The sequence below is a fragment of the Tiliqua scincoides genome, chromosome 5, assembly GCF_035046505.1.
Source record: "Tiliqua scincoides isolate rTilSci1 chromosome 5, rTilSci1.hap2, whole genome shotgun sequence".
NCBI lineage: Eukaryota > Metazoa > Chordata > Lepidosauria > Squamata > Scincidae > Tiliqua > Tiliqua scincoides.
In genome coordinates, this window is record NC_089825.1 from 116,741,021 (window position 1) to 116,762,431 (window position 21,411).

The 21,411-nt window shown below is 45.5% G+C and overlaps 1 protein-coding gene across 1 annotated transcript; it reads right to left on the minus strand.

Annotated features, from left to right (window-relative positions):
- Positions 1–1,469: 1,469 nt before the first annotated feature.
- Positions 1,470–18,796, minus strand: LOC136653380 (vomeronasal type-2 receptor 26-like). Its single transcript, XM_066630285.1, has 5 exons — positions 18,719–18,796; positions 13,491–13,601; positions 4,899–5,126; positions 4,567–4,693; positions 1,470–2,371 (listed from the first exon to the last, which is right to left on the minus strand). The coding sequence occupies exons 1-5, from the start codon at positions 18,794–18,796 to the stop codon at positions 1,470–1,472; spliced, it is 1,446 nt and encodes a 481-aa protein (XP_066486382.1).
- Positions 18,797–21,411: the final 2,615 nt, after the last annotated feature.

The window sequence follows — 21,411 nt, forward strand, 5'->3', positions numbered from 1 at the left end:
CCAGCCTCTGTGCATCAGCAACATCTGGATGTGCTGATGCAGCTTCCTCCCACGGAGGTGCTAACGTACTTTACGGCACGTTTGCGACCCTCCCAGGGCTCCTATACTGGCATAAGTGCCGGTTAGGATTGCGCCCTTAATCCCTTAACTTTATAACTGTTAGGGTGCAATCCTAACTTCCACTGGAGCAGGCAGGCCAGTGGGCCTGAGCTACATTCAGTGCAAGTTTGGGGCCAGAATCGGCGCAACCTGAGACAAGGAGAAAACTCTCCCCTTACCCCATGTTGCACAGCACTGGGGTCTACTCAAATCTGAGCCACCTCAGGAGGTGATGCAAATCTGAGTAGACCAGAGAAGCCACAGGTTGCTCCACACCACTCAGGAACAGGGTCAAGATCTGGTATAACTACCGGATCCTGGCCCTGGCCCCCGCTCCCTGCCTGCCCACCCTGGGACTGCCCACCACCTGCTCTCCTCCCACCCAAAATGCTCTTGGTTTGCCTGTTCCAGCACAGGGTAGGATTACGCCCTTAATCTTTTAATTTTATACCTGAAGGATTCCCTGAAAACCATATGGAAAGTCCCATTGAGGAGCAAACCTCCTGTAGAATGTATGTTAATACATACCTCACTGCTGAAAAGTTTTTAGTAACATTATTTAGAAGAAATCCTACTGCATCAGCACTAACCTGCCAAGTCTAGTGTTATAGAAATTGACCAAGGTAACGTTACCAAATGGAAAAAGGGGGTTCCAGAATCTCTTTTGCATGAAAGTACATTTTCTTGAGATGCCCTGTATTATCAGATCATTTTCAGGACAAATTACTGACATGAGCCATAATTAATTATTATCTGATTGGGTACACATGTCTCTCCAGTTTATTACAAACTGAACAAAACATATCACCAAAAATGTTGCTTGGCATGGAATTTTGAGCAGGATTTTGAACATCAAGACACTACATCCTTGAAGAGTTTTGGTGCTCCAATATCATAAATGGGCCTATACTTGGTATAAGGCATTCATCTAGGCAAGGAAATTCTGACAACATCATTCCACAACTTTGAACTCTATTGCAGTGTTTCTCAAACTGTGGATCGGGACCCACTAGGTGAGACAATTTCAGGTGGGTCCCCATTCATTTCAATATTTTATTTTTAATATATTAGACTTGATGCTACCATGATATGTGACTGCATTTGGGGAAATGTCATGGACCTGTACTTTTAATAAACTACTATGTATATTCTTTTAACAATGATAGTAAAAGAAACTTACTCTTGGCTAAGTGTGGGTAAGATTGCAGCCTAGGACAGTTCAAAATTTTCCTGCTTGATGACGTCACTTTCGGTCATGACATCACTTCCGGTGTGTCCCGTCAGATTCTTTTTCTGTCCCAGTGGGTCCCGGTGCTAAATATGTGAGAACCACTGCTCTATTGAGATAGTAATAGGCACATTTTTCTCTTTCAGTTCTTTCTTTTTATGAGCTGTTGCCTACTATTCAGATCCGGTCTCAAAACAATAATATAACATTTTGGGAAAAAGATGCAACTTAGCAATCCAGCACTGGATACCAAGATAGAGAAGATCTCCACAGCCACCATGTACTTCCCTTTAGTGCTCAGGTATGTTGGCACGAAGGATAACCAAACACTGCAAAAGACCAACATGCTGAAAGTGATAAATTTGGCTTCATTGAAGCTGTCAGGTAACTTTCTAGCAAGAAAAGCCACAGTAAAACTGATAAGAGCAAGGAAGCCCATGTAGCCCAAGACACAGTAGAACAAAGTGACAGATCCCTCATTACATTCCAATACAATTTTTTCAATTACTGAATGCATATCAACATCTGGGAATGGGGGAGAGGTGGCCAGCCACAAAGTACAGATGCCTGCTTGGAGAAGAGAGCCACAAAGCACAATGGAGTTGGCCAGTTTTTTCCCCACCCATGTTCTTAGGTTGGATCCCGGCTTGGTGGCCATAAAAGCGAGAACCACAGTGATGGTTTTTGCCAGTACACAAGAAATAGCCACTGAGAAGACAATGCCAAAAGTAGTTTGTCGGAGGAGACACGTCACTTTCTTGGGATGGCCGATGAAAAGCAATGCACAGAGGAAGCAGAGCAGGAGGGAGATGAGGAGGGTGTAGGTGAGGTTGCGGTTGTTGGCTTTGACAATTGGGGTGTTGTGATACTTCATAAATATTCCTAGCACCGGAGCTGTGATGAAAAATAAGGAAACGGCAAAGCTGGCTAAACTAATCCCCATAGGTTCTTCATAGGACAAAACGTTTTTTTCCTTTGGAATACATACATCCTGTTGTTTGTTCGGATAGTTTTCATCAGTGCATTTAAAGCAGTCATTCATGTCTGGAAAATAAATTAAAATGCATCTCAATCTCTAAAATAAGCTATGTTTGTGAGTTGTTGCACTATTGTGACTAAGACCCAAATCCTAACCAACTTTCCAGCTCTGACATAGCTCTGTCAATGGGGCATGTGCTGCATCCTGCAGTTGGGGGGCAGTCACAGAGGCCTCCTCACGGTAAGTGAATGTTTGTTCCCTTACCTTGGAGTTGCATTGCCCTTAAGTCAGTGCTGGAAAGATGGTTAGGATTGTGCCCTAAAACAGTGAAAGCCATGCCTCTGGAGCAGGTGTGTTGTCCTGCAAGGAGAGGAAGTCCCATAGATTCGAGTAAAGGAACATTTGTTGCTAAATCTCTGCTGCTTGAATGGGTTTACTCAGATGTGTCCCAGAACTTTTGCTGATGCAAGACCGAGTGGACCAAGGAAGGTGGATTGACACAGGGGAAAGGGATCTGAAATACATACATATATAGGTATTTATATACCGCCTTTGTTTTTTAAGACAGACTTCAAGTCGGTTTACACAGGCAGGCTAATCTAAAACCACCATTTTTCAGTGAGGTTTTTACAATATGTTCTGTGGAAAGACTCACAGAACCCTCAACCGCCAGTTGTGTTCACAGTGTGGTTATCTCCTCTGGCTGTGTGCCATCAAGCTTCAGAAGGCAATCATAAATCACACTTAGACCTCAAATTCTTTGCCAGTTGACTTTCTCACACACTCTTTCGCTCTCTCTGCAGTGGTTTATCAACTCATCAGCGACTCCATTCCACCTCAGTGGGTACAGCAGCTTCTGACAGCCTGGCATTCTGTCTCCCATCCAGAAACAAGGCCACGATTTCTCGTGCTTAGCTCATCAGGCAGTATGGCAGCTCAACCATCAGACCACACGTCCTGCTCTGTCGCTGATACACCCCCCCTTCCGGGTGGAACCCTCCCTCTTCCTCAACCTAGTTTCCACCCTGCTTCCCCTCCCTGTCCCTTTCTGACCATTGTGCCTCCTGCCCAAGTGGCTTGAAGGAGGCCCTGAACAAGTTTCCAGAAGCTGTTTGGCCCAAAGTTGCAAGCTGATGATAACTCTGCCTGGGCTTGCAAAGCCTACTTAAAAACAAAACAAACAAACAAAAAAAAAAACTTAGCAGTCTGGGAAGAGCAGTACAATCCAACTTCCTTCACTCCTTATGGGGTTAGCAATCAGATGATAGGGTTATCAGAAGCTTTTTGCCAGGGACAAAACACTCAATGGGGGAAGAGACAATAGGCAGCTGCTTCCCCTAAGGTTTAAAGTTTAGGGTGGAAGGCTGGAGTTATCCCGATCGCCTAATTAAAAGGGTGATTGGAGTTTGTTTGGCCTGGCCTGGGACATGAGAGTCCCTCCCCAAGGGGGAGTGGAAGGGGGCTGGGTCTGGCAGCTACAGCGGGCCTTTTAAAAGGCACAGGACCCAGCCCCTCTTCCTCCTTTACACGTGGGCACCATGGGAATACCCACCCGCCCACCCGCCCTAGAGGCAGTCTGAGTCTAACTGGTCGCTGTTTGGGGACAGGTAGGAATTTTTTGCTGCCTGCCAAGATTGGCTGATGGGCAGGCAGTTTTTTCGCCTTCCCCAGACTGTCATGGGCCAGGGGGTTGCACCCCCCCATTTTAAGCTGCCATTGGTCATTTTAAGAGGGAAGGTGGTGCGGGTTAGGAGGTGTGAATGGGACTCTGGGTATGCACCTTCAGGCGGCATAGGCAGGGCAGAATCCTATTTCAGTCCTCAGGGGCTCGGCGGCATGAGGACGTAGATGGGGCCCTGACCGGGACCGCGGGGCACACCTCAGAGGCTCAGCGGCTCGAGGTGGAGCAGTCCGCGGTCCGGCTGCCTTCCCCTTAAGGGACAGACATGGATGAGACACACTGCCCAGCAGCGGGGCACGACTTGGAGTTGGGTGCATGCCTGCCTGGGGCAGAGGTTTCTGGTACCGCCCAGAGGTCCCAACCTGCACCACAGGGGCTTTCACTGCCTCAGATGCTGCAGGTCTCAGCCTCCTCTTCTCTTGTTAATGTGAAATAAAATGGCCCTTTCTCCCATATCTGTTGTCTCGAGTGTTCATTGGACAGTGTGGAAACAAAGAACCCCTGCAGCTTATAGTTGCATTCCCACAGCTTTGTGTCATGTTTTATTGAAGGGAGTGATGACAAATGGAAATTTCTTACCTTTCTGATTTGAAATCTTCCCTTCTGGGCATGGGATGCAGTCATAGCAGCAAAAGGGCTCTCCCTCCTTCACTTTCTTGCTCCAACCAGGAGGGCAACTCTCACTACAGACAGAAACAGGCCATGTCTAATAAATGCAGAACAAAAGGATCAGTGATTATTGCAAAAGTCATGCAATTGGGATGCATTCAGCACCAAAAACACATGTATATGCATCCATGTGCCAGTAAACCCTCTGTGAGAGGGGCACAATCAGCTTCTCCAACATGGGAAGAAACCATGTGAGGAGCACAGAAATCTGCTGCCCCAAGCAGATGACAACTCCGTTATACCTGGTTAAACCAGCGGTGCCATATGATAGCAGCCTCGTTGATGGAGAGCACTTGGTCTAGAGGAGCCCAGGGATCCACCTCCCCAACTTTGACTCTCTGAACGGAGTTGTTTGAGTAAACAATCCAGTTGATAAGATCAAATCCTGCCACCAGTTCCCCATCCTCATTGAAGGAGATCTGGTACCCAGCACTGTTGTTAAATGAGACACCTCTCAGAAACTGATGGAGCTAGATGGGGGTAAGGGGAGGAATTAAAAAGGCTAAAGTGAGACCACCTGTCTGGGGGATTTTTCAGTATAAACATTTTCTTTGCATGACTACATTATTTTGCTTGACCTGAGCACACTTTCAATTTTTAGTGTGCAGTCTAGACCAGTGGTTCTCACACATTTTGCACTGGGACCCACTTTTTAGAGTGAAAATCTGTCAGGACCCACCAGAAGAGATGTCATGACTGGAAATGACATCAACAAGCAGGTAAATTTTTAACAATCCAAGGCTGCAATCCTACCCACACTTACCCAGGAGTCAGCCCCTTTTATTATCATTGTTAAGAGTATACATAGTAGATTGTTAAAAATACAGGTCTGTAACATGCAGTCACATACTATGGCAGCATCAAGTCTATATAGTAAAAAAAAATATTGAAATGAATGAGGACCCACCTGAAATTGGCTTGTGACCCACTTAGTGGGTCCCGACCCACAGTTTGAGAAACACTGGTCTAGACTATTGTGAAAAGTTCATTTTCACTTCTTTTAGAAGTCTCACTTTTAATCATTCTTTTTAAATTTCTAATTTCAAATGTATACACATTCAGTGTTGTTAACTAGTATATTGATCACACCTCAGTGCAAACCACCAGACAATATCTGCCAGTGATTTCATTGAGATGGTTAAAACCATCTCTGATATGACCCTGTAGGGCACCAAGGGCCAAATGTCATAATTTTTAGCAGCAGTCTCTCAGCATCGACTTCTTGCATCTACCCATCAGGAAGGAAGCAGGAATGACTGCAAATACATGCCCAGCAGTGCCATCACAGCTAAGTTAACCAAAGGATATTAAGGTTGATAGCATGGAAAATGGTTGAGAGGTTCACACACTCAAGAGGGATTAACTCTCCAGTTCCCAGTGAGGATCATTGATAAGAGTGGCCAAGACAATTTCATTACTGAACTTAGGCTTCCAGGCACATTCAAAAGGATCCATAAAATCAGATTCAAGAATCTCAAGAGCTGAGAAGCCTCTACAATGGGAAATGGTACACTGTCTGGAAACTGCTGATGTGACAGGACAAAGGGGAGACCCTTAACTGCTGATTTTAGAAAGGATAGAACAACCGCTTCTGCAGCAAGAGATCTTATCTGTGAAATGTTTTATAAATTGGTCACAATGGACAATCAATGTATCCTCCAAGTCAATCTTGTTGACCATGATATATCAGCTCCTGACTCAAGAAGAACACCTCCACTCGACAGCTTTCTTGCGACACAATGGAGGCAAATGTCACCTTCTACATCAGGGGTCTCCAAACTCTTCAGACCCAGGCCCACATCATATATTTTTACATGGTGCTGAGGGCAAGCTGTGGCCTGCAGGGTGGGGTTTGCAGATCCCTGTTCTACAGTATTATTACCTGCCACAGCTTTTCATTCTGGAGTTCCAGTCGATCTCCACGCAACTTATCTCTGTGTTTCACTCGAGATGTGAACATGGCATGTAAAGCATGGGCCATAACATAGGCAGCATTGTAGATGCAGTAACTGTGCCCACTCATGCTTATTTCAAAAAAGCATCTAGGAAGGCTCTCCAGCTTCTCTTCCCCCGTGCAGATATTCCGATCTACATTGTCAACAACAGTGTTTGGGAATTCACAGGCAAAGGCTTGTTTCCAGAAATCCAAGATAAAAGTATCTCTTGTTATGCTGAAAGGTTTTGTATTCTTGACAAAGAGATGAAATCCTGGTACTTCATTGAAATGAGTTTTAAAAGATATGGTGCCGTGGAACAATGCTACGTCCCAATTCCTCTGAAAGACAAAGGACGAGACCTCCATCTGGGCTGTTGCTATCCATACTTTTCCTTTTGCTGTATTTGTCTCATTTTCGATTTCTGATAAATGAGGCAAGAATCTAAAATATGCCATGGAATAAGATTCTCCATAGGCTACCACCACACTGGCGGTGCTCTTCATGATTCTATAATTGATCTCCCCCCCATTTTGCAATGCGTCCATAAGTTCAGAAAACACAGGGATTCTTTCTATGAAGGCAAAGCAGATTCCACTCTGGGAAAACTCTGGAACCACCATTTGCACAAATCTTTCTCCGTTGTCATTCTCCATAACAGCAAGTCCAATCCAAGTCCAGCCAAAATGCAGAAGTAAAGAGAGGATCCCTGCATATTGGAGGGCTTCCTTGGGGGAGATCTGATAGAAGGGAAGTCCTGGGGTCTTCTCATTCATAACTGGTGCAGGGCCATAGATGAGCTGACAAAAGCCAGTAGAGACGGGAGGCAATGAGAATTTTAATTTTGTCTGTAAACTGCTTCATGAACATGTTGTTGAAAAGTGATATATAAATATAAGTATATGTGATATATAAATATTCTTTAATCATATTATTAATAATAATAATAGCATTTAAAAACATCTTCAGCTACTCAAAGCACTTCACAAGGCAAAAATCCTAGGGACAGTTCATGGCTTGCCTAAGTCCATGAAGCATGTTAATGGCTAAGAGTACCACTGCACTGTAAGACTACTTGGCTTACAATTCTTTATTCAGTACCCCTCATAAGATGTCTCAGAAAGCATTGTAATAAATAATGTTATTATGCTGGTAGTTATTGGCCTTCCTGAGTTATAGTCAAGGATTTTCTTTGCTATGCCTGAATATTCCAGACATTGAACCTGGAACCTTCCACACTCAATGCATAGGGTCTAGCACTGATACAAAATGTATCTACCTGTGAGATTTTGTAGATATCCACAACAGTTGCCACATAACGGGAGATTGGGGGATCCAGTCCCCCAATTACTCCTATCACTTGATCCTGCAAGTCACATTTGAAATTAGGAACAAATCTTTTTACTTTGAAGATCAGTAGAAGTGTAGCATAATACGTTGACTTGGCGTTGAAATAGCTGTCATAGACATGGACTCCCAAGGAGATGTTAGGTAAGAGCTGAGGGTTTTCATTGATCTCTTTGACTGCAAATGCCAAGGCCAGGATATGCTGAAAATTATTTGTCAATATGCTAGAATGAAATTTGCATTTTGCATCAATAGGGTTTTCCCAACCATGTCATATCATAATATTATGTGCTTGCATTATGATACTGCCAGTTGCCCATGTTCGTCTTTAGCATATTGTTCATTACAACTATATTCGGCTATATATTTTGTTGACCAACACAAAGATAATACAATCAAAGAATATCAACATTCATCTTTGGACTTTGACAGCCCCTGAATGTGGTGGTCATGAGTTTAGTTCTACAACAGTGATCAGATGAAAAATAAAACTACTGTATATGAAACTAAGGGTGCAATCCTACTCTGCGCTGGAGCAAGCAAGCCAAGAGGTTTGCACTGTATCCAGCGCAGGATAGGGGCCCAAAGCGGCTCAGCCAGAGGCAAGGGAAAACTTTTCCTCTTACCTCCAGGTAAAGCATGCTGACCCCTATGGTTCCCCTTGAACTTGCGCAACCTCCTAAGGTGGCACAAGTTTGAGGAGAGTGGAGCGGCTTAAAGCCAATCTCCCTGGGAACGGGGGTTGGTATCCAGCATCAGAAGTTAAGGATGTCATGAGTGCCCTCTTCCAGGTTTTGCCCAACACCACCCAGCAAACAATATCATTGAGCTTGATGATCTGATGCAGCATATCCAGCTTCATATAATTCTCTGAGGGCCCTGCTCATGAAAAATACTTTTATGGAATTTGGCAGAAGCTATAGGAATGTTGATAAATCAAGCATGACCCGCACAGAAATCCCTACAAATCTCCAACTTTCAGGGCATGGAAAAAGAGATCCATTCTTATAATTCTTAGGCACGCTAATAACTGTCCCATAGAGATGGCAAAGGTGACTTTGTAAATAATGAATTTTCCCTGTACTGACATTATATAATCACTATGAAAACCAGATGAATTTTTCAAGAAGAAAGAGAAAGGGAGCAGTGCAATGGCAGATTCAGACAGCAAGGCATAAGATGAGCAGGAGAAAGAACACGACTCAATCTGGCAAAGAAAAGTGTTTATCCATTGTAGATATATTCTTTTTTTCCATAAACCGTTGCTTCAATAAACCACTTTAGCTATAGTTTCAAGGACAGACCATGCAACAAAGCAAAATAACAAAGATTAATTTTGTTTCCATTCTTACTCCTTACAGAATTTCTTCAAACAAGGCAAAAAAAAATGGATATGGGAAACACAAAGGATTGGTAATCTGAAATAACTTACCCCAGGTCTTCGAATGAGGTTGGAGAGGGTTGTTCTGTGAAGTCTATTAAATTGTGCATATCGAAGCTTAGAGAAACAATGCCACCAAGAATGGCATCTCCTGACTGATGGTACTCATGGAGGGGAGGATGTGGATCACGGACCCTGCATGTGATTACATGAGGCTTGCATGCTGCTTGTGGGAGAAATACCAGAAGCAGCACTGCTATGATGATCATCATAGGTATAAACCTATTTTCTAAAGTCAAATTACCCTACTGTTAGCTGTTCATGCATGCTCCGGAGGATGGAGCATGAAATGTAAAGTGGTAGTGGTCATACAGACAGAACCTTATCTTATCCCACTCCCCAGACCTGTTTCTGACCCCTAGAGAGGATTTTTTTAATAACATCTTTAGCAGCCAGTAATTAGTTGCCTATGTGAATTATGTATCTCTGTAATACGTTTTGTTAGCAGTTGGAATAATTATGGACCTTTGGATAATTCAAGGTAAAGGTAGTCAATTATTCAAAGATAGAGATTCCCCTTAGACTTGCTGAACAAAACACGCTTGACACATCTGAAGAGAATTTTTCTTTCTTTCACTTAATTGGAGAGTGACTGGGCATGTGAAGTTCTGCAGAGAATCAGGAAATGGGACAGGCCTGTCAGAGAGCATGGCCTAGATCAGGGGTGCTCACGCTTTTTTGGCTCAAGAGCTACTTTGAAACCCAGCAAGGCCCGGAGATCTACCAGAGTTTTTTTACAATGTTCGCGCCATCATAACATATAACATTTATGTGTACAATGTATGTTGGTGTACCTTGCATAACCGCATGAGCCAATATTGCACAACACAACATAATTAACTATAAACATTTTTTGTAATTACTTGAGTTTACTTTGATGACTTGCACTGAAGTGAATCAGCCAAGGATGCATAGTCCGGACAGTAGCTGCTGACAGCCAGCCTCAAGCACACTTCCAAATGTTCATCAGTCATGGTGGGATGGTACTTGGACTTAATGATCTTCATGTAGGAAAAGGCTGACTCACATAAGTAAGTGGAGCCCTTCCTGCCTCAGGTGCTCTTATATCCCTGAGGGCCCTATTGCCTTCAAGTGGCTGCAGCTGTGGCCTTACCCTTAAAGGGGCCACTGCTGACACCACATCTACCTCCTCACCAGATCTTCCTCGATTCCAATACAAGTAGGGGGGGGGCAGATCTCTATACAGACCAGTCCAAAAACAGGGGAAAGGTGTGGGGGAGGGAAGATCTCTATATAGACATCACAGCAAGACCAGTGCAAAACCCCTTGCACACAGAACCAACAGATGGAAATTGGGGGGGGGGCAGATCTCCATACATACCAGTGCAAAAACAGGGGAAAGGTAAGTCAGCCCCAGTAGAGTCAACGGGGCTCACTCCTAGGGATGCGTGGTCAGGAGAGAAGCCTGCCAGCGGCTCCTCTCCTGGTCTACTTACAAGTCAGCCCCAGTAGAGTCAACGGGGCTCACTCCCAGGGATGCGTGGACAGGAGCTCACTCCCAGGGATGCAGCACTCCCAGGGAGGGTCACTCCCAGGACGGGGCTCACTCCCAGGGATGCGTGGATGGGAGAGAAGCCTGCCAGCGGCTCCTCTCCGGGACTACTCACGAGTCAGCCCCAGTAGAGTCAACGGGGCTCAAACCCAGGGATGCGTGGACAGGAGCTCACTCCCAGGGATGCGTCACTCCCAGGGAGCTCACTCCCAGGATGGGGCTCACTCCCAGGGATGTGTGGATGGGAGAGAAGCCTGCCAGCGGCTCTCTCCAGGTCTACTCATGAGTCAGCCCCAGTAGAGTCAACGGGGCTCACTCCGAGGGATGTGTGGATGGGAGAGAAGCCTGCGATTGACTCATTTTGCCTCACAATCGACCGGTCGATCGCGATCGATGTATTGAGCACCCCTGGCCTAGATAGATGCAACTTCTGTAATTGTTTGGAAAACTTTACCTGGTGTTTCAAACTTTACCTTGGTGTTCCATCAAGCACAGGAGACCATTGCTCGAACAGATCTTTTTTATTTGTTCTTCAAAGGAAAAGAACAATTAGGCCCCAATCCTAAGCCAGAGCAGCACTGGCGGCCAGCATGCTGCCCCAGCAACCACCATCACAAAAGGGCCACAAGGTACTCCTAAGTTAAAAAGTGGTTTGCCTTTTTCATGCCAAACACATCAAGCCACAGCATCCTTAGACAGTTTCTGTGATTTCAGTGTCCTAGGGCAGCATTCTACTGATATGAGACATTGGTTTAGGAAAAGGAGCACCTTACAAAGAATATCTCAGAAAAGTGTGGGTAGACATCTGTCTATATTTATGAACTCTATAGAAATGGACACATACACACTTTTTCAGTTTTTTTTTTTTCCTTTCAAGCAGTTCCTTGTTGTTTAGCTCAGGCCTCAACAACAAAATAGATGGAAGGCTATATGAAAAATAACAGATTTTTCAACCTTTTCTTCTTATAAGCTGTTCCCTCTTGTTCAGCTCTGGCCTAAACACAATAATGTAACATTTGGGGAAAAATATAGAACCAAGCAACCCAGCACTAGAGGCTAAGATTGAGAAGATCTCCACAGCTACCATGTATTTCCCCTTAGTGCTTAAGTAGGTTGGCACAAAGGTTAACCAAACACTACAAAAGAGCAACATGCTGAAGGTGATGAACTTGGCTTCATTGAAGCTGTCTGGTAGTTTCCTGGCAAAGAACGCCACAGTGAAACTGATAATGGACAGAAAGCCCATATAGCCCAGAATGCAGTAAAACATAGCCACAGAACCCTCATTGCATTCCAGTATAATTTCTTCCACCACTGAGTATATGTCAACATCTGGGAATGGGGGAAAGGTGGCCAGCCACATAATGCAAATTCCTGCCTGTATAAGGGAGCAAGAAAGAACAATGGAGTTGGCCAGTCTTGGCCCCACCCATTTCCTCATCCTGGATCCTGGATTGGTGGCCAAGAAAGCCAGAACCACAGTGATGGTTTTTGCCAAAACACAAGAAATAGCCACTGAGAAGATGATGCCAAAAGCAGCTTGTCGAAGAAAACATGTATACTTCTGAGGTTGGCCAATGAACAGCAGTGCAGAGAGGAAGCAGAGCAGGAGGGAGATGAGGAGGGCATAGGTGAGGTTCTGGTTGTTGGCTTTGACTATGGGAGTGTTGTGGTGCTCCATAAACGTTCCTAGCACTGCAGCTGTGATCAGGGAAAAGGAAAGAGAGAAACTGGCTAAACAGATCCCCAGAGGTTCTTTGTAAGACAAGAAGCTGACCACCTTTGGAATACAAGAGTCTTGGTTTTTGTTTGGATAGTTTTCGTCTGTGCATTGAAAGCAGTCGTTCATGTCTGAAAAAGGTATGTGATCTCAGTTTCAAAACAATACCATGAATCAGTCCAACATTCCACAGCTATGCATCCAATCTTAGAATATTCATTCAAAACAGAGGATTGATTCAATCAAGGCACAATCCAAAGTGCACTTTTGGCTGGTGCAAGCTGAAGAGTGTCGCAAAAGTGCCATAAAGCACTTTCCCACCACTCTCGGATGTGTGCGGGCCTCATGCTGATGTGAGCCCTGGGCCCAATACGTTCGTTCCGGCCAAGCTCGGCTGAGGTTCTGTAGGTGAGGTTGGGTGGGGGGCATGAGGTGGCAGGGAGGCTTTTCAGGGTGGGGGAGGGTGGGTGGCATGTGGTTCTGTGGGTGGGTGAGTGGGTGAGGAGTGGGAAGCAGGGCCAGGATTCAGCTCACATACCAGATCCTAACCCTGTTCCTGGGTAGCCTGGGACAGCTCTGAGTTGCTTGGATTTGCACCACCAATTTATGTGGTGCAGATCCAAGTAACCCCATTGGGGCTGCTGTGGCGCGACACAGGGTAAGGGGAAAAGCTTTCCCTTGCCTCAGGCCAAGCCTCAATAGCCCAAAACTTGCACTGTATACTGTGCATGCTTGCTGGCCTTCCTGTTCCAGCATAAATTAGGATTGGGCTGCCCACAATATGTAGCACCTGAAAGCCCAATCCTGTGGTCTGCGCTGCACCTCCGTGGCGCAGACCACAGTCACAAACGTGCCATAAGGCACATTTGCGGGACTTACCACTGAGCCAGCGCGCGGCGGGTGCTCGTGTTCCACGACTTGGTGGTCTCTGTGACTGCTGGACTGCAGAATGGGAAATGGGGGCATGGTCAGGGCTGTGGGGGAGGCATTCTGGAGAGGGGGGAGACATGGTTGAGGGCATGGGGGGCATTCCCGGAGGCTGGAGAGAGGCGGGTTCATGGAGCCGAGCTCTGCAGGATCCAGGGCGCTCGGGCAGGGCTGCTCGCCCTACATGAGCACCTTCACTTTAGCAGGGACCAAACAGTCACCGCTAAAGTGAGTAGTCCCATTGCGGGACTTCTTCCCTTACTCGGGGGAAGGGGATGAATGTCCTCTTCTCCCGAGGAGCCTCCCGCAGTAGCGTGGGAGGCTCTGGATCCAGTGGGAGCCCTTTGTGGAGCTGCCGGGTCCTGCAGCTCCGGGCAGCTCAGAATTGGGCTGCCCGAAGACAAAGTTAAAGATGACCTTTCATTTCTCACTGAATAGTCTTTGCAGTACAACAGAACTTATTTAAATACATCTGTATACCAGGGCCTAACATTTTCATAACTACAGCAGTGACAAATTATTAATGCCCTCAATACTGTCTATATTACCATGGTCTACACACCCCTATGCATGCTATCTACAAAAACAAAACTATGATTCTGAGCCGGTGCGGTGGTCTGGGGATGTGTGGGGAAGGTGGGGAGGGGGCATTTCAGGACCCAGGTGGGCGGGCCTGTGGGTGGGTAGGTGGCAAGTGGGAGGCGGGGCCAGGACCCAGCAGTTATGCTGGATCCTAGCCTTGTTCCTAGTGTTGTACCCTGCCCCGAAGGGCAGCCCCAGTTGGTAGACAGGGGTGGGTCTGTCCAGTGCCACTGAGACCAAATAAGCAAGACACTGAAAGGTGGAAGGCTATGAAGGCTGTTTATTGTTTCAGCAAGGCATGACTGTGGCCTCTGGGAGACTCAGCTCAAATCCAGAAGGCCCTTTTCAGAGGCGTGGGACACTTTTTATACGATTTTCGGCTCTTTGTCTGAAATCTAGACTTCTTATTTGCTGAAAATCCACATCATAGATGGGGCAAACACTTAATAGGCTGAAGATAACCTTAGAGACATCTGATAGGTATGTTTCAGGTTACAGGTTTCCATAAAAGGTAAAATTAGGCATTCAAACATATTGAATTACAAAGTTTTCATAAACCGGTAGGGGGTGCTACGATTCCATTTATCTAGTGTTGACCCAGTGTTGAACCTTATTCATATCCATCATTCCAATTATACAGATTGTTTGACAGGTAACATCATTAAAAGAGAACGGTATAACACAAAGACAGATGTGAAGGCTGACTTCATAAGATATTTTCCTGGCAGAGCTGACTAATCCCTCATTAGGATGGCCTGGTACCATTATCATATCTCTGCATACCTTTCCCTTGTGTTAATCCAAACATCTGAACACCTGTGAGCTTCTCTGCAAGACTGAGGCTTCCTGTCTTTTATTAAGATTTTTCTAAAATCAAGCAACTTTGGTTCCTTATAGTTCCTTATGGCCTGCTTCTAATGGCTACTATGTCCCCATATGTGAATTACAATTTGGGACAAGACTATCTTGTCCTAGCTTTGTCTATATGTGCCTTTTTCTATTTCAGTTGCAATTCAAACAAAGAGCCTTCAAAGGCAGAAGTTTCCCTGGTACTTTCCACTTCTCCCTTTCATCTTCTTGCCCCCTCCTTACTTTCAAAGAGGGAGTAGCCTTGTCTCAATTTGACTTGTTCAAGGATGGTTGCTTTTCTGATTAAAATGTGTGCTGTCTTCTAAAGTTAAAATGTGTGCTGTCTTCTAAAGTTCATCTCTTGCAGGTGTCTGTGGTTAGCTAGCTAGACACTTTGTTAGTTTGCCAAGAAACATTACCAACTAATAGGACTAGAAATGGGTTATGTCAGAATGCCAGATGCAAGGGAGGGCACCAGGATGAGGTCTCTTGTTATCTGGTGTGCTCCCTGGGGCATTTGGTGGGCCGCTGTGAGATACAGGAAGCTGGACTAGATAGGCCTATGGCCTGATCCAGTGGCGCTGTTCTTATGTTCTTATGACTACCTTGACATTTAGCAGAGCTGTTAATTCAGCAGAGCAGTTAGTTTTAATTTTTTTAAGCTTTCCCCTAAGTTCATGCTTTCCCTGTCTTCTCCTTTCCTTATCCCCCCCTTCTGTGTTACACTGTATTGATGGTTGCTACAGGTTCTTTTCTTGAGAGGGGGTCTGAGACAGGTAAGCAGGCGTCACTAGGCAGCACAGAGCAGCTTCAGGCTGCTCTGTTCTGCTTAGATCAGGATCCAAGTAGACCCATTAGGTCTACTTGGTTTCCCCTTGCCTTGGGCCGAGACTCAGCCAGCCCAAGACTTGCGCTGGATAATGTGCAGGCCCATTGGCCTGCCTGTTCCAGCGCAGGTTAGGATTGCCCTGTTAGTATATTTCAAAGTTTCAGCACAATGAAGTTTCAGCATGGCTGAAGTTGCCTGGGGACTGCACACTGAGGACGTGCCTATCCTTTGGCCTTGGTCATTAGTCAGAGGACTGAAGGCCCTAGTAGGTTGGTAGCTTGCATTCCCTACCTCTGAGCAAAGAACTCAGCAAAAGAAGTCCATGCTGGCTTCAGCTACAAGCCAGAGAAAGAGTAGCTTCTTGGAAGCATACTTGTGAGTTCCCTGCTAGTTGGAACTCTGCTCTGCTTCAACTGCCAATTCCGTGGAGACAACAGAACCTAACAGTAGCACTGTCTAGTTTCTTCCATGAGTCAGAGAAGATTAAAAGATGCTGGGTTGTATGTGAGTGTTTGCAAACTATTGCAAGCTATTGTGAACTGCCTTGAAGATACAGATTAAGGTTCTAAATTCAGTCCTGATTAAGGTACTGAATAAACAAGAATTAAATAATAAACAACACACATCCAATCTTTGCAGTCTGCTTCTTATTTCTCACCCTTCTGGTCTGAAATCTTCCCTTCTGGACATGGGATGCAGTCATAGCAGCAGAATGGCTCCCCCTCCTTCACTTTCTTGCTGAAACCAGGAAGGCAACTCTCGGTACAGACAGAAAGAGGCCGGGCCTAATCCACAAGTGGAAACGGAGATCTTGAGAATGATGAATTTGGAACCATTATGATTTTATACCACATGTTACGGAATAGCAGGGATGTGCGGTGTATGGCCAGCAGGTGAGGCAGAAGCTGAATCCTTCCAAAAGTGCCACCACTACAGCTGTGGGCACACAACCCACAGACTACAACTGCTGTTCCAGAGTGTGTTGTGAGAGCTTGTGCATCTCACAAGGCGTCAGCTGCAGTAGAGATTTTTGAAAGACTCTGGTGGAGTTCTGCCTCACTTGCTGCCCACACACCGCACCTCCCTGCGGAATAGGAGCTGCTATTCTGTGGTTTCAACTGATGCATCAATGGTAATATGGGAAATGCTTGGATAGATGAGGCCAAACGAATGATTCCTTCGCATTCAATTGCCACATGACTAAAATAGGAGAATGCCAACCAGGTAGAAAAAACTGCATGATGCCCCACAATTCCACAATTGTTCCACAATTTCAAATATTACCATAGCTGTGTGGGAGAAGCCCATGTCATAAATCCTTCCATTATGCAGTGTCTCAGCCCAGTGGCGTCACTAAGGTTTACATCACCCTGTGCAGGAAAGAAGCGCGCCACTACCTGATGGACCTCCACCCATGCAGTTGGTGGGGCAGTGCCCCAGGTAGTCAGAGTGGTGATGCACCATTTCCCTTCCCCTCTGGTTTTTTGGCTATAACTTTTGATAGAACAGAGTTATTTCAATGTAGTTTGTTTCATTGCATTCCGCATGAAATTACGCATCAAATGAGGTATAACATGTTGGTATTATTTGTAAAAACCAAGATTTTAAACATTTTGGCTTGCGCTGAATGGGGTTGCACTCCCTCTGAAGGAGCAGGTCCGCAGCTTGGGGGTCCACCTGGACTCGCAGCTGCTCCTGGATTCCCAGGTGGCGGCTGTGGCTAGGGGGGCCTTCGCTCAGCTTCGGCTGGTGCGCCAGCTGCGGCCGTACTTGGATCGTGCAGACCTGGCCATGGTGATCCATGCCTCAGTGACATCGAGATTAGATTACTGTAACGCACTCTATGTGGGGCTGCCCTTGAAGACGGTTCGGAAACTGCAACTAGTGCAGAATGCGGCGGCCCGTGTGGTTACTGGAGGTAGGCGGTTCGACCCTGTCAGTCCACTTCTCCAGCGGCTGCACTGGCTGCCCATTCGTTTCCGGGCCCAATTCAAGATGCTGGTATTGACCTTTAAAGCCCTATACTGCTCTGGACCAGGGTATCTTAGAGATCGCCTGCTCCCGTACAATCCGGCTCGCCCTCTCAGGTCATCAGAGAAGGCCTTTTTACAAGTGCCGCCGCCTAGGGAGGTACGTGGGGCGGCTGCAAGAAATAGGTACTTCTCAGTAGTGGCACCAACGCTATGGAACTCCCTTCCCCTTGACTTAAGAATGGCTCCCTCTCTTGAGACCTTTCGGCAAGGCCTGAAGACCCTTCTGTTTAAACAGGCCTTCTGAGTTCTTGGCCTTTTAACATTTTTTTTAACATCTTTTAATATTTTTTTTTACAGACCTGATTCTTTTATGACTTGCTGCTGCTCTATGCTCTTTTTACCTATTTTTACTCTGACTGCTGTTTTTAGTATGTGTTAATATGCTTTATTTGTTTTTAAATTGTTTTTAATATGTTGTAAGCCGCCTTGAGTCCCTTCGGGGAGAAAGGCGGGGTAGAAATAAAGTTATTATTATTATTATTATTATTAGTCAAAATATAACATTTAACTTAGTGCGGTCTGCACCCTGCACCCTCTAGCAACTAAGCACAATTCCAAACCACCCAGTAATAAAGCATTTGCATTCACAAAGCTGTTCCCAGGGAGGCCATCCCCCCTAATAAATAACACTGGACTACCACTAGGGCAGATCTTTTATGAAGAGGATCTCACCCTATTTTCAGCGTTTGCCTCAGCAAACAATGCTGTGGGATAGCCATATCATCAGCATGTCACCACGTGTTGCTAATTGTGAATCACAAATAAACAATTATAAATATGCACTGAAATTCATTTTAAGTTGCATCAGCGCAGGCTAGAAGCCAATGGAGCCAATTTGTTTGTTAATACCTGGAAGTCTTTCTAAAGAAAGAACAACTGGATCCTACCTGGTTAAACCAACTGTGCCATGTGATGGCCTCCTCGTTGATGGTGAATGCCTGGTCTGGAGGAACCTGGGGAGCCATCCTCCCAACTTTCACTCTGCGAAAGGACTGGTTGGAGGAAAAAACCCAATTGACAACCTCAAACCCAATCACTAGCTCCCTGTTTTGGTCAATGGAAAACTTGTGCCCAGCACTATTGTTAAATGAGGTGCCTCTCAGAAAATGATGGAGCTGGAGAAAAAGAGGGAAAAAAGCAAGGAAACAGTATTCCACAGCTGCAGAACAGTTTGCTTTACCATTTAGATTGAGATGTTCAAGTCTCTGCTATGCAGGGCCTAGGAAAGGGGGGGTAAAGGGGGTAATTTGTTCCCAGGCCCAGGGTCAAAAGGGGGGCCCAGGAACCAAAGGAGGGGGCCCAGAAATTTCCTGGGATCTTACAATTTCCTATCTACTCAGGTTTGTTGCCCACACAGGATGCTGGGGACACTACCACAATTAGGGATGCTGGGGACACTACTGATGCCGCATGGGTTGATAGACCAGGGCTCCAAAGAGTTTTCCAGCTGTCTCTACCCTCTTCCCACCCTGTTTTGCCCCTCTTCTGCTTCCCATCACCATCCTCCCCTGCTCTGTTTCACCTCTCCCTCTTTGCAAAGGGGCCCAAAAGAAATTTTGTACCCCCTGATAAAATTCCTGTCCGAGGCCTTGTAATTCCTGTACTATGCCTAGCCAATTGAAACTGCATGAACATTCACTGGTGAGATTATCATTAATAGGGAGGGCAACAAGAGAGAGGAGGAAGAATGGTGGGATGAATGGTGGGATGAATGGTGGGATTGAGAGCAGGCTTTGAGTCAAGATCATGGAATTTTCTATGACCTATCCTTGATAGGTCGGGGGGATGACACTTAGGGATGTGCAAAACTTTTTTACTTATCAGGAATTGTTTTGAGGCAGCAGCAAAAAGTCAAAAGAAAAAAAAAAGGAGCCATTAAATATTTTCCAAAGAGGTATGTAAAATTATTTCTTTCTCCTGTGTCCTGCTTCTCAGCCCAGTCCCAGACCCCAATTGTCCTTGGGGTCAATTCTAAGTTATAAATTTTTTGGCTTATAAACACGTATTAAAATAAATTTAAAAAAAACAAAACTCACCTCTTATTCCCTCACTTGAAGCTAGGGAGAGTTCAGCAACATGCCTTGTGAGGCAACCAAAAAGCTGCCTCTCCTGGTGCTTTAGAAAGTTGTTACATTGTGCAGGCTCCCAGCTTTTTCATGGCTTTTATTTTTAACAGTATGGTGGCAACTCTTCCTGCTGCCATCGCAGAGCTCACTGATACAGGTGTCCTGCTTTTTTTTTTTTTATTGGAAGCCATTCATGATTGCAGCCTAAGCTGTTGGAGGCAACTTTGCTTGCTGCCTCCCCATAGGTTGCTAACACAGGCATCCTGTCTGATTTTTTTCATCGGAAGTCAGCCGTGATTGCAGCAAATTGGCTGCTGGTTAATTCACTGTGTGTTGTAATGTGTATCCTGCTTAACTCACTGGTTCTGCTGCATAAAAAAAAGAAGCAGAATGGAAAGGCCAGGAACTTTTTCTTTTTGCTTGTTGGGTCCTTGGGCTTTAAAAAAAACAAAAACAAAAACTTGTGGAGTCTGGTGAGGCTGTGCATCCCCTGCCTCCCTGACTGACTTTTGCCTATATCTCTAAATAAATGACAAGCTTTTCATCTGCGTGTTATTGAGGACACAGCTATTTGAATGTGTTTGTGGCACAGGGGTATGTCAGAAGAGCATCAAGCAAAGAAAAAGCTTGTCAAACAAAAACAGGGGAGAGGATATGACGTGGATTTTCTCACCAGGTATCCTGTGTATATTGTATGCTTAAAAACCAAAAAGTGAAAAGCTGGCAATTCTGATTAAATGGTGACCAGTTCTACCATTTCTGGCTAGTGGAAGATGAAGAAACATCACAATGGAAACACAGAAAGAATTTGGTCACTTACTGCACAGATTGTGATTAGTTGTTACACCCACAGACGTATTGCTGTTGCATGAAGATGTTCAGACTCGTACATGCCAGGGCTGTTCTTTTAAGCATTTATTACATCTAACCCATTTTTGCCCAGCCCACAGGTGTACCCATTTGGCCCCTGTTGCGCATATGCAGCATTGGGCAGAAATGACTTAAACAAATATTTATTACCTGCCATAACTCTTGACGCTGAAGTGCCCATCTACCTCTGCCCGTCCGAGTTCTGTGTCCGAGTCTCAGTGAGGACATGGCATGTAAAGCATGGGCCACAGCATGGACTGCATTGTAGATACTGTAACTGTGGCCAGTCATCCTCATTTCAAAGAAAGGCCCAGGAAGGCTCTCGAGTTTCTCCTTACCCGTGCAACTGTCCCCCTCCACCTTGCCCAGAGATGGATTTGGGAATAGGCAGCCAAAGGCCTGTTGCCAGAAGTCTCGGATAAAACCATCTCCCTTCGTGGAGAAAGGGCGTCTGCTCTCAACAAACTGTCGAAATCCCGGTGGATCGCTGGAATCAGCTGTAAAGGACAGAACACCCTGGAAAGCATCCATATTCCAATTCCTTTGAAAAGCAGCTGAAGTGAGCTCCACCTGGCCAGTTGCTATCCACACTTTTGCAGTATTTGCTGCAAGGTTTCGTTCTGATATATACGGCAACCATCTGA

Coding starts and splice junctions, on each gene's coding strand:
- LOC136653380 (XM_066630285.1), bottom strand. CDS start 18,796: ATGGCTCCCCAGGTTCCTCCAGACCAGGCATTCACCATCAACGAGGAG. Junction 13,602..18,718: donor GGCACAGTTGGTTTAACCAG/GTAGGATCCAGT, acceptor CCCCCTCTCCAG/AATGCCTCCCCCACAGCCCT. Junction 2,372..4,566: donor GAAGATTTCAAATCAGAAAG/GTAAGAAATTTC, acceptor TTTATTTTCCAG/ACATGAATGACTGCTTTAAA.